Source organism: Gossypium arboreum, chromosome 2 (genome assembly GCF_025698485.1).
Source record: "Gossypium arboreum isolate Shixiya-1 chromosome 2, ASM2569848v2, whole genome shotgun sequence".
Classification (NCBI taxonomy): domain Eukaryota; kingdom Viridiplantae; phylum Streptophyta; class Magnoliopsida; order Malvales; family Malvaceae; genus Gossypium; species Gossypium arboreum.
This window is the reverse complement of record NC_069071.1, coordinates 114,852,355-114,865,162: the sequence shown is the minus strand read 5'-3', so window position 1 is coordinate 114,865,162 and position 12,808 is coordinate 114,852,355. Positions and strand designations below refer to the sequence as shown.

Sequence of the window (12,808 nt, the reverse complement as noted above, 5' to 3'; positions counted from 1 at the left end):
GAAAGATCCTCTGAGATAAACTTGGAATTTCGACTTTTAAAGCACGTGATTAGCTTTGAGTCGAATTTTAAAACTAATTTTGGAGTTTTAAATTTGTTAAAATTTAGTAAAAATACATAAACATGACATGAATCATCTGATGGGCCAAAATTTTTCTAGTGCAAATCACACAGAGTTATCTGCTAATACAAACACAAATTTACGTATCAGTACGGTGAAACTTAAATTGCAATTACACCTGAAAAGGAATGGCAGCTTTCAATTCTCACTAGCATATAGATGATCTAAGTGAAACGTAATTTCTCAGAAATAATAGGTAAGCTCTTGCACAAAAATTGGATAGCAAAAAGAAGAGTAAAAATGAGATGAGTTTGCATACTATCAGGATGATTGCTCAACATCTGTTTCCTGCTTTGCTTTCTGGCGATTTTCATCCACCATTTTCTCAAATTGTTTCTCACTAGCCGCAATTAGACGTTTGACAATGTCAAAGGTTGTAAGCCTAATGCTGCAGTTTAAACAGAGTAACAATTAATTAACAAAATATGTCTCAGGTTAATCCAACTTGAACTTCATGATCATTTGTTGGTTTAATTGTGGTTTTAGTCCCTTTACTGTACTAAAACATGGGATTAATCTGGTCCCTCTACTTTTATAATACTATTAGTAGGTTCAAACTGATAAAGCCGTTAGTTGGTATCGTTAAAGTGATTATGCAATTTTTTTAAAAACAATCTAAAGCAATTGGTTGACATGTAAATTTATTATTAATTTAACATAATTGACTGGATTTTCATGTAACATTGACTGTATACTCAAACAATAGCAAAACATGTCCATGTCATTTCTTTAATCACTTTGGACCTACTAATAATATAAAAGTAATGGGATCAACTTATGCCAAACTAAAGGGACTAAATTCTCAGTTTCAGCATAGTAGAGGAACTAAAACCATAATTAGACCCAAATTGTTTCCAAATGGAGCAATATATCTGCAGTGATAATGACATTGACTATCGAAATCACTTATATGTTAGCTAGCTGGGTTCTATTTCCTACATAGGTCTTAGATAAACCAAGTCCACAATCCACAAGCAAAATCGTGCAAGTTTTCACACAAGGCATTATCAGCATTGGAAATTGACTGAATAAAATGACTAAGGTCTCAAGAAATTCTACTCTAAACTGAACAATGTGAGTATGGTGCAAACATCGTCTTGTTTCAAAAATAAGGGGAAGGAATGGAAGTGAACCTGCTATTTGGAAGGTTTTTCAATGCATTCGGAACAAAACCCCTATACAAGCCACCCACTCCGTCGCGTTCGATAATACCTACACAAGCAAGAATATAGTATGGTTAGTGAAAGTGTGAAACCAACTAGCCTGCAAGTTTTTACCCACTTTCCCTCCCTAACAATTGAGTAAAGGAAACATTAATTTGATAGTATTATGGACTACAATAAATACTGATGGTTGGAACATTAACAACAATAGTTGATTTCTAATATTCTAAGTCAATGTAGCTCTATATGGCACTCAAGAAGAAAAACCACGCAATACTCTGGTCATAAATGCCAAATGCAGCTGAGTTTTTGTACATACATTTTATATCGACTTTGTTATCAGTCATGGCAGTAAAAGTACTATCATCGACTTACCTGGAATGGCATCCATGACTGATTTGTATGGTGTACCCCTCATTTGCATTTGTCTTCTCACTGTGTCTAAAGGATAGCAGGTTAAGGTGGCTGCAGCAGCTGACACTACAGCTGTCAGTAGAGATGCTTGAGTCTTTTGGCGATATTTCTCAGGCAAAGCTCTCTTTACACTGTTATAAAAACAAGAATTTTAAGACAAATTTATGTTCGGGTTCTCATATGATGTATTACTAAGTGTCATTGGGACTCACAGGTCAAATATGCAAAAGTTCACAGCTATATATGGAGCTATGCCAATTAGAGAAGGTACAAGACCATAATAAAAGGATCCAAAACCTTCCTCTCGCAACATGGTCAATGCAACCTGGAAGAAACAAATTACGGTTTATCTTCCAAAAAGTTGTCATCTTCATGTGGTAACAATGAGAGAGTTAAGTATATACCTCAGACATTTTCCGATACCCAGGTTCGACAGCCAAACGTAATCTCAGGACATCTAATGGATATGTAATCTATACGTAAGAACAAAGAAGTGCAACTGTGAAAGACTGAAATTTGTGAAACACACCGAGCAATCAATGAGAAAAAAAAGGATTCATGGACAAAAAATGATTAAAAGAGAATTCCAAAAACCAAATTTAACCGGTCATGGATATATTTGAATTGCAGATAAATTTTCTCCCTGAAACACAAGACCCTTTCTGCTTTTCCCATTTATTGTCAATAGCCAAAAGCAAGAAGCATAATAGGAAAACTTACACTAAACAATAATATAAGAAGACTTGATTATTGAATCACTTACAAATGTAGATGTCATGCCAGCACAAGCTCCAGCAGCAAGTCTTCCGAGAACAGATAGCTCGCCATCTTTTCCCGTGAAAAGTTTCTAGAATTCAATAGGAACTAGAAATCAAACGACTAACTCCATCAAGGGACACGCAATAAGCATCAATACAATTCTAAGATTACATTATGCATATTCTTTTATTACCTTATAAGTTTCATAAGCAAAGAGCTGGACTGCACTGTAAGGTACAACTCTTATCACCTGAACCATTTAGTACTAAATCAATGTCAACAGCAGCTCAGTAAACCATCACAATTACATTATCGAAATCTAATCCCAAAATAAAGAGTGGAAGTAAAAACTACAAAGAACCTGAGGAAGATTGCCCTTCCAGTACCCTTTAATTCCATCATCCTTCCCAATCGATACAATCGCCTGCAATTTACTCCCAATCAGTCACCAACATTTAAAATACAACCCAATAAAACTACCTTAATCAGCTGAATTTCAACAAACATATAATTACCAATTCCAGTAAAGATAGAACATGCAGAAATATAACCAAAGATACCTGAGAATTAGAAAAATGAACCCAAAAAACTTACCTCAATAAGACCAATAGATTTTTTTGCACTCTCTTGCCCAACTCTAACACCTTGTGTCTGCCAAAAGAAAAATCATTTTGAAATGGTTAAAAAATGTTGCAAGTCCCTGCACTTCAATGATGTTTGCAATTTAGTCTTTGTAATTAAAAAGCAAAAAAAAAATATACTTTTTAGATTTAAAATTCTCAATCTAATCATTTGATTCTATTAGTATTCTCCATCAAAAATTGCCGTCCATACACATATACGATCGTACATGATGAATTCCATAAGCATAATTTATGAAAAATTAATTCAATAAACAATGGATCCATATAGTTATGAAAATTTTATAAAATTCTCAATTCAATAACACAATCAATTCTTCAAACAAAAAAAGCTAAGTTATCCATAATTAAGATAATTTATTCTTAATTTACACTTACGTCAACCAATAACTAACTAACTAACTGAAACTGTTATGTAGGATCTTTAAATCTCTAATTTAAATCAAAAACGGAAAACTACAGGCTAATAACCTGCATAAGAAGCTTGACGCGGTCAAGAGGAGCCGTGACGGTTTTAGCGACGGCACCAGCGACGGCGCCGGCTGCGAAAATGGCAACGTCTCTAGGTACGTAAGCTAAAGCGGCCAAAGGATGGTTGAGGAGCTGAGTTAGAGTTGGCGCGAAATCTCGTCGTTGTTCTCTCTTTTCTGCCATCGAAATACAAGCGAATTTACGAGCACTGCCACTGCCATTATCGAGATGGTAAGCGAGGCGGGTGTTTCGATGAAGAAAGTCATCGCGCTTCGCTGTGTCGAAAAGGGTAAGGCCAGGTATGGTTTCGAAGCGTAAAATTGGTTGGTTTTCTCTCATGGCGGAAGGGTAGAGTGGGAACTTTAGGAGGATTGTTTGAAAGTAGAGAAGGGATAAGGCAGTACAGAGGTTGTTTTTTGTTGCAGTGCTGAGAGAGAGAGGCAAAAGAGCGCAAAAATGAGAAGTCTGAAAAACTTGCCTTTTATAATTAAGTCCCTTGAAATTGAATGGCTTAACGACCGAATTGGCCCCTAAATTATACTATTTTCTCACTTAAGTACCTAAAGTTTTTTTTTGTTAAAAATGGTACCTAAACTATCAATTTCGTCTCATTTTATCCCAAAATATATGACAACAAATAAAAAATTGTGCCGCATGTCATATTCTTATTGGCTGATATCGTGATTTGGTGTAAATGAAATAAAATTGATAATTTAGGTATTACTTTTTACAAACACCTAAATGAAAATTTTGATATAATTTAAGGGACAATTTTACATTTAACTCAAATTGAATATATGACAATCAGATGAGTGCGGACCTATGGATAGAATTTTAAACTCAAGCTCTGATTGGTGAATTATGATGGTGATAAGAATGACGACGATTTTAAACTCAAATTCATCTATTTATTGTATTAAAACTAACATGACTAATGGAATAATTAAATAATAATATATGGATTGTCTCATATACAGGGTGAAAATGTAAAATTATTATTTAAGTCTTTAATTTTTTAAAAAATTTAAATTAGTAAAGATAAAATTGTACTTTGGTCCTCTAAAATTATAAAATTGATTTAATTCTTTACAAATTATGAAGATATAAACTATAAAAATTAAAACTTCATCCGACCCTTAAAAATTGTTCGACTTTGTCCCCGCTGAATACTTCATATTAATGTAAAAGTGATAATTTTTAACAGTAAAATAGATAAAATTTTTAATGAACCAATTTACTATTTTAATCTAAAATATGATAATTAATTTACTCATTTTTGAGTAAAAGAAATAAAATACATGATATTTTTACCCAATTTATTGTAATTGTTAGCTTGATTTTTCTTTTCTGCCATGTAACAAATGAGGTTTAAATAGTATCTTCTACTTAAAGAGACATGATTTAAATTTTATAAATTTATCTAAAAGAAAGAAAATTAAAACTCAAAAGAGGGGAGATTATATATCCTTTGATGACATGAAGTTAGCCATGGTCCATGGACATAATCACAAGGTATAATCAGATGATTCAAACACTTTAAAAAATTTAAATGAATAATTTAATAAAAATTAAAAATTCATGAATATTTTAAGATGTCAAAAATTAAGAAAAATGTGTATTTATAAAAGATCAAAGATAAAATGAATAGATGGATAATGTGTTTGAGTGCATTCGAACTTACGTCCTCCTACATTGACAACAATGCTAATACTAATATGTAAATTTTTTTTTCTAGTTAATTAGAGTTGAGTTACTAATTTGATTCCGCATTTCTAATAATTAATTGTATTAAAATTGTTGTAATAACTTTAAAAAATTAAAATTTTAAGCTAAAAGTCAAGAATAAAAACTTTATAATCTTAAAAGTCAAGAATAATTAATTGTATCGAAACAAATATAATTTTTCAAAAAAATAGAATCTAAGTTATTGAGAAATTTTTAATTCAAACTCACAGTTTTAAAACAGTTAATATCATTCGGGATAGATTACTCGAGGGTTCCAATTCCGTTTTAGTCAGGAGAATTTATAAGCTATTGGAATTTTTAAGACACTAGAGTTTTCAACATATTTCTCGGGAAGATAATAAACTCGTAAATAAAATTATTAAGACAATACGAGACAGGAGAATTAGCTCACGACTGATTGAAAATCTCCTCATGAAGAATTATTTTAATGATCATTTGCGTTTGAATTGTATTTACTTTTCAAACAAACAAACAATGATTTCATTTATCAAACTTGCATTACAATATAGCTATCATTTGCTACTACTTTAAGGTCATAATTTAGAACCAAACCACAACTGAAACCCCCCTTAAAGAACAAAATAACAAAACACTGAGATAGATCTATACACAGACAAAACAGTACACTTTGTACTCATATATAGCCTGTCTTCATCAAGCTTCAATGGTATATATCAACCTTCATTTGTCAGCTTTCCGACAGGGCCACGCACTACATAGCAAAAGAATAACAAAATGCATGAAAATCTTTGTCCCCAACACGTCCAAACCCTGCATTATTCATCAGTAATTTATACTCTCAGTTAATATTATACGTACAATTTCATAATATTATCTAGTGAATATATATATGTATATATATGTATATAAGCTGTTTTAAAAGAAACACTTACTTTTCAAGCTCTGAAGATTCTATCAATGGCTGCTTTAGTTCCTGAGTTTATGGTGCTTAATTGGTCTGAGATGAAAAGTGGGAAAATATTATTATATATAGTAATTAGAAGAAATGGGAATTAATTAATATTTTAATCCTTACTCAGTGGTGTTTTGGATACATAAAAGCAAGCTCCAATAACTATGTAGAGCAGTAGAAGAACCAGTCCTTTCATGTAGTGAGAAGTGCCGTCCTACAAAAAGTTCAATAATGCAAGATTTTAGCTCAATTTAATCCATAATTTAACAAGAATTTCAAATTTACTCCTTATATTTCACTATATCATACTTTAGTTCACTAATTTTATAACGATATCAATTAATCCAAGTAGTAGACACGGTTAATTATTTTCTAACACAAAATAAATCCATTTCGGCATGAAAAGTTGAGAAGGGTATTTCTAGTCAACATTCTAACCAGGGGCGTAGCCAGGGGCACTGGCATGGCCCCGGCCCTCCTTAAAATGGAAAATTGCAATTTAGATTTTTAAAATTTTTTAAAAATTTTAAATTAATAAAGGTAAAATTGTACTTTGGCCCTCTCTAAAATTATAAAAATTCAATTTAATCATTTACAAATTATAAAAATATAACCTATAAAAAATTAAAATTTCACCGGCCCCCCTAAAAATTTTTTCTTACTTCGCCCCTGATTCTAACCAAAATAGCTAATTGTGTAACTATTAGAATTGACTAATTAAAATATAAATTTAGATAAATTTTTGTATGTCAAATTAAAAGATAAAAATTAAAATCTAAATTTAAGTATAATATAAATATCAAAGCTAGAATTTGATCCATATGTATAAGTAAGTGTTAATTACTTGTAACGTGAAGGCCACGACGATGATTGATAGGGCAAGAGAGCCAGTTTCGAGGAGATTGAAATTAAGATCCATCTTAATACCCATAATCCAAGCCGTAATAACACAAAGTGGGACCTGAAACCACAATATTAAAACGAATCAATGTAGTTCTTATACTATTAAAAAAAATTAAACAAGTTTAATTTAACGTAGTTAATATTTATTGTATAAAAAATAACAGTAAATGTTAATTTAATTTTTTTAATAATATAAAAATTAAATTACCTATCAATTGCATTCACCATTCTAAAATACTGTATAATGGCTTACCACAAACATGGAAATCTGAGTTGCAGATCCTAATGCCACACCTAAAGAAATATCCTGCAATTAATTTTCAATGCCATAAAATTTTGTCAACATATTGTAATTGATAAAAGAAAAAAAAAAGAAAAGGGTATTTAATAATGCTGACCAGCTTGTTTTTAAAAGCAAAAATGATAGCTCCTGCATGTTCAGCTGCATTTCCAACAATAGGTAGCAAAATAATGCTGATGAAGCTAACAGATATTCCCCAAGAATCTGAAGCATCCTGAATTTAATTTTATCATATAGTTCAGTTAATTTTGCATTAAAATAATCAAAATTTCATTAAATATAACCAAACTAATTGGACCGCTATTTCACGCATACGAAGTTAACAAGTTGGTATCATTTGTGGTCAGCGCAATTAATATTTTATACTCTAAAGGGTCTATAACCAATAGTAAGGTATGAAAATTAATGCTTACTATGTATAGAGTAAAGTTTTTAGTTCAATTGACATAAACATTGTTGTCTATATAAGAGGATGTAGATTAAAGTACGTTGAAGTACATTATTCTCCTAAATATTTACTACAACTTTCTCACTATATTGTGAGCATCTACTTTTAATGACCCTAGCTTTACTATCGCTAGCCATACTCTTTATCTAACATTTAACACTAAAAATGATCTAAAATGATTTACCTCAATCGTTTGCACAACATATTCAGAGAGCAAAGAGATGACAGCAGTCATTCCAACAAGCCAAATAAATCCACTCCAAAATCCAATCACTGGTTCTTCTTCTCCTCCTCCTCCATTTTCGTCATTGTCCGATTCCTGATACAGTAAGCTTGCATCAGTTTATATAGGAACAAAGCCAAAGTTTTTGTTTAGGAGATTAAGATAAAGTTCTAAACTTTTGTGGGGTTGGAAGCTAAAAATTTTATTCTAAAAAGACTTAGATTACATAATTAATTTTAAGAGGGCCCAAAATTAAAATTACAAAAGTTTCATTTATTTGAATGATTAAATGACTTAAAATGAATGATCAATACTTGATAGGGACTAGTAATAATATTTTCCCATTTAACCAAGGGGCCAAGACACTCCCTCCCGGCCTCCCCCGTTGGCTTCGTCTTTGATATATATCTCACCACCAACAGCAAAAATACCATGGAGGCCCTTGTATTAAAGTGAGTCAGATTATAATTTGTCCTTTTTATTAAAAAATAGGTAAATTAGTTCTTGTAAATTAAATCAAAGAGTAAATTGTTTATTATGTTAAAATTTTAATCAATTTCTGTTGTTAAAAATTAATACTTGCATGTTAGTATGATGTACGCATGGCACACCACCAATCACTGTCCGGTTATTCTATGCTACACTAATTTTTAATAGTACAAATGAATAAAATTTTTAACAAAAAAATCAATTTACTCTTTAAATTAATGTATAAGGATTAATTTACCCATTTTTTAGTAAATGAGGTAAAACGCAATCTAACTCCAAATACAGAGAATCCTTGATACATTTACCCACCACCAACAAATTGCAGAAACTGGGTTTAAGATGCTATTGAATTTACCTCTTGAGCTTCGAACAATTGCCGGTGTGTGAATAGTTGGAAAATCAAGTAGGAAAGATAAGCAATCAACATCACAATGCTGCTGGCTCTCGACAACTGCAGTATCGGGTCGACCGTGACGGCGTCGGATGCCCCACTCATTCGAAACAACATCGGCAGCGAATGGCACAATAATGCGAGCAATAGAAGGAGAGAGTTCACATCGGCTTGTCTCTGTCAAATTCAACACTGTGTTAACAAAAGGGACTAAAACTAAAATTTTACCAATATGGAATTTGACAAGCGGTTGCTTACTCTATCAAATTTCTGTTCCAGCCTGAGGTTGGCAATGCCGCCACAAAAGAGAGAAGTCCCAAGAACCAAAAGCAGGTTTGAAAGGACTGAACCCAATAGGGAATACTTAACCACGTCTATTTTACGTTGGCTTAATGCAAATATTGCTATGATCAGCTCAGTAGCATTGCCACAGGTTGCATTCAACAGCCCTCCCACTGCACCAGGGACAAATCCAAAAATCCTTTTAACAGGGCTGGAATTTAATTATAATTTAAATTACGATATAAATTTATTATGTATTAATTTAATTATAATAGTTAATTTTAATTGAATTCGAAATAATTCAAAGTTTAAAATAATTTAAATCTGAACTAAAAATAAAATAATCAACTTGAAATAAAATAATTTACCTGTTGGACCAGTGTAATAAGCAATTTGCCTGCAAGTCACATAAAGAGAATGTATATTTGTCAACTTCAAGTAAAAATATGTAAAAAATTAAAAAAGAAAAAGAAAAAAGAATTATCTGCATAAATAAATAAAATCTGCCTTACTCAGTGAGAAAGCTAACTCGTTCAGCCAGTGGAGTGAGTCCAAGTAAACTCAATGCAAAAACCCAGGGCTGTTTTAATAACAAAGTAGAGGGATTAAATCTCAAACTTCAACAAAACAAAGGGACTAAAACCATAAAAAAGAAAAGAGAAAAAAAAAAAAAAAGGCTCACCCTTGCGAAACCATAGCAATCAGCAACAATGGCCAAAGGAATAGCAGGGAAAAGAACAGAGAGTTTAGTCCCTAAAATGACCTCCTGTAGATTAGCCAAGAACTGCCTAAGTTTCCTACATGGAACCTTAGAAACCAGGGTCAAATGCGACTTTTTACGTAACGAAGAAGATGACATGTTATGTGCAGTCCTCCCATGGCGAATTTCCTTACTTAAACCCTTCAAGTTTCCATTTTCCAGTAACCATGGTTCTCTCGAAGAAGCCATTTCTTTTTACGTTAAACAGCAGCAGCAGAAGAAGAAGAAGAAGAGTACTGAAGATGGTGACAAGAAACAACCGAATGAAAGAAGAAGAAGAAGAATAGTGAAGATGGTGACAAAAATAACCGAATGAAAAATATATAGGGATGAGTTCGAGAAATAAGATTATATGTATATATATGTATATATGTTTGTTTATTTAGTATTATAAAAATATTGGGAGTTAACTAAAAATGAAACTTCGAGGAAGCTTCATATAAGAAATCAGTTAAGGGAACAACCTCGACAGGATAATAATAATTCTCTATGTTTGGGCATATTATAGAAAAGGTAAATACCTTAAATCTTTGTTTTTTTTATGGGTAAATTATACTTAAAATCACTAAATTATTAATAAATTTACGTTTTGAGCATTCAACTTTAAAAAGTTATAAAATGGTTATTGAATTATTTAAAATTTTTATTTAAGTCACTGGGCTGTTAAGATTTTTTCTTTTTTAAAAATTTGGTTAGTGATTTCCAAGTGACAATTTGATGATCAGTATAGTAAATCAATACTCATCGATGAATAGAATAACATACCATAAATGTAAGTCAATCTAATAGCCAATGTCGGAGATTAAAGAAGAAAGTTGTTTGAATTTTGATTTACATATTCATGATGTCTGAAGTTGTTGTTTCATGAAAAAAAAAAAACTAAACTGTAAAGGGATAGGAAGGAGAAGATGGCGAAATCTCGAAATAAGGTTGCGGATCATATGACAAAAAAAAAAACACAACTTAATTATTTTGGCCATATGATCCACAACCTTATTCTGAGATCTCGTAATGTGACGAAATCTTACTTTGTTACTTAGTTATATAAATTTATATTTTTATTAAAATATTTCATATATTCAATTTCTAGATAATGTTACATGAAATTTTTATTTTAAATATTTTTATATTAAAATTAAAATATAAAAATTATATCAATTATAAAATTAAAATAATTTGATCGATCATAAACATTATTAACTCATTGATATTAATGTTCACTCTGAATCAATCTTGACTATACAAAATTTAATTAGAATATTTAATGATATGATAACTATAAAATATGAATCAAAATTATAAATGAGTAATATAATTATGAAAAATAAAGAGTACATTTGTATACATTAACTTTAATTTGGTGCGATTATATGCACGAAACTTGAATTGTGATTCATTTGTATCGTAAAACTTAGATTTTGATTCAATTGTACATATTTAAAGGAATAAATACATACATTTATTTTTATATTGGATTAATGTAATTGTTTGTGCATACAATATATCAATCTCAATTGGTGTTATTTCGATAATATTGTTAGTAATTTGTGAAAACTGAATCAAATCAAAATTTCATGTATGAAATCGCACAAAATCAAAATTCATGTATAGTTTTAATATTTATTCCAAAAAATTAACACCCTATCTATCAAAAAAGGAATAATCGTATTTTCCCTGCTTAGAACATCCCATACTCCCTGTTGAAAAGTCAAAAATGGTGGGTGGTGGGAGGTGCAATTGGCACCGAAAGAAAAAAAGTGGCAAGCAACTTGTTTAAAGTTGAATGGGATAATTGCAATTTTGGTCCCTAATTTTTTAGGCCATTTGCAAGTTAGTCCCTGAGCCTTAACTATAAATAGGCCTAACCATTTCTCATTTCAATCATCCCAACCAATCTTTCTCTCTTAGTTTCTCTCTTCTCCCATTTGAGAATTCTTAAGGAATTCTATTTGTTTGTAATATTTTGGAGATAGTAAAGTTATCATCCGGTGTTAGTGCAGGGACGTAGGTATAATTTACGAACCTCGTTAAAACTCTTGTGTTCTTTCTTGTCCTATTTTTCTTTCAATATTTGAGGGTATAATAGTAGTATTTAATTGTGCTATTAAATTACTATAAAAGGGATATTCTGACTAAGGAAAGACTTGGTATTTAAGAGATCCTTGTGATCCACCTCTCTTCCCTAGGAATTGAACTTTGTGTGATTTTTTAGTACAATAATTTACACGCTTCCGACCCTATTGAAACAACAAGTGGTATCGAGAGAGAAGGTTAATCGTAGTATGCTCTGTGGTTGCGTTTAAACGATCTTCCACATCGAAAAGATTTCCTTAGGTATATTGAAAGATTATGGAGAAAGCGGTGGTGTAGGAGCTTCAACATCGTCCATGTGGACAAGACCGACAATTGCAAATGCAAGATTGGCCGTGGAGATCTTTGATGGCACGGGCCATTTTGGTATGTGGCAAAGTGAGGTTCTAGATGCCCTTTTTCAGAGGTCTAGACATTGCCATTGATGAAGAGAAACCAGATGATGTACGGAGAAAGATTGGAAGGCGATCAATCGGTTGGCATGTGGCACAATTCGATCATGCCTTTCTCGAGAAGCAGAGGTATGCTTTTTCAAAGGAGACTTCGCAAATAAGTTGTGGGTGGCACTTGAAGAAAAATTTTGAAGAAAAATAGTCAAAATAAGCTCCACTTGAAGAAAAGATCATTTCGCTTCACTTACGTCCCAAGTACCACAATGAATGATCACATCACCAAATTTAATCGTTAGTCACC

The 12,808-nt window shown here is 31.6% G+C and overlaps 2 protein-coding genes across 5 annotated transcripts; both read right to left on the bottom strand.

Annotated features, from left to right (window-relative positions):
- Window positions 1–150: 150 nt before the first annotated feature.
- On the bottom strand, window positions 151–4,048 carry LOC108467334 (probable envelope ADP,ATP carrier protein, chloroplastic). 3 transcript variants are annotated; one of them, XM_017767962.2, is made up of 11 exons: window positions 3,569–4,048; window positions 3,051–3,107; window positions 2,818–2,880; window positions 2,650–2,706; window positions 2,461–2,544; window positions 2,102–2,170; window positions 1,910–2,022; window positions 1,659–1,828; window positions 1,254–1,332; window positions 380–508; window positions 151–238 (listed from the first exon to the last, which is right to left on the bottom strand). In XM_017767962.2, the coding sequence occupies exons 1-10, from the start codon at window positions 3,905–3,907 to the stop codon at window positions 382–384; spliced, it is 1,158 nt and encodes a 385-aa protein (XP_017623451.1). In that variant the 5' UTR covers window positions 3,908–4,048; the 3' UTR covers window positions 151–238; window positions 380–381. The 3 variants fall into 3 exon arrangements, with proteins under 3 accessions (XP_017623451.1, XP_017623450.1, XP_017623449.1); XM_017767961.2 differs by having other exon boundaries at window positions 151–179; XM_017767960.2 differs by having other exon boundaries at window positions 151–508.
- Window positions 4,049–5,760: 1,712 nt separating this feature from the next.
- On the bottom strand, window positions 5,761–10,421 carry LOC108463210 (vacuolar cation/proton exchanger 3-like). Of its 2 annotated transcripts, none has more exons than XM_017763161.2 (12): window positions 9,947–10,421; window positions 9,777–9,844; window positions 9,633–9,661; window positions 9,241–9,437; window positions 8,947–9,159; window positions 8,064–8,198; window positions 7,529–7,645; window positions 7,384–7,437; window positions 7,072–7,188; window positions 6,351–6,441; window positions 6,208–6,272; window positions 5,761–6,026 (listed from the first exon to the last, which is right to left on the bottom strand). In XM_017763161.2, the coding sequence occupies exons 1-11, from the start codon at window positions 10,211–10,213 to the stop codon at window positions 6,211–6,213; spliced, it is 1,350 nt and encodes a 449-aa protein (XP_017618650.1). In that variant the 5' UTR covers window positions 10,214–10,421; the 3' UTR covers window positions 5,761–6,026; window positions 6,208–6,210. The 2 variants fall into 2 exon arrangements, with proteins under 2 accessions (XP_017618650.1, XP_017618642.1); XM_017763153.2 differs by having other exon boundaries at window positions 5,761–6,085; window positions 9,947–10,409.
- Window positions 10,422–12,808: the final 2,387 nt, after the last annotated feature.

Excerpts from the sequence above, each read along its gene's own strand:
- LOC108467334 (XM_017767960.2), bottom strand. The coding sequence starts at position 3,907 with ATGAGAGAAAACCAACCAATTTTACGCTTCGAAACCATACCTGGCCTT. Across the intron at positions 2,171-2,460 it reads CTGGCATGACATCTACATTT|ATTACATATCCATTAGATGT; the intron begins GTAAGTGATTCA and ends TCTTACGTATAG. Across the intron at positions 2,023-2,101 it reads GGTATCGGAAAATGTCTGAG|GTTGCATTGACCATGTTGCG; the intron begins GTATATACTTAA and ends TGTTTCTTCCAG.
- LOC108463210 (XM_017763161.2), bottom strand. The coding sequence starts at position 10,213 with ATGGCTTCTTCGAGAGAACCATGGTTACTGGAAAATGGAAACTTGAAG. Across the intron at positions 9,438-9,632 it reads TTATTACACTGGTCCAACAG|TGGGAGGGCTGTTGAATGCA; the intron begins GTAAATTATTTT and ends TCCCTGGTGCAG. Across the intron at positions 7,438-7,528 it reads TTGCTTTTAAAAACAAGCTG|GATATTTCTTTAGGTGTGGC; the intron begins GTCAGCATTATT and ends AATTAATTGCAG.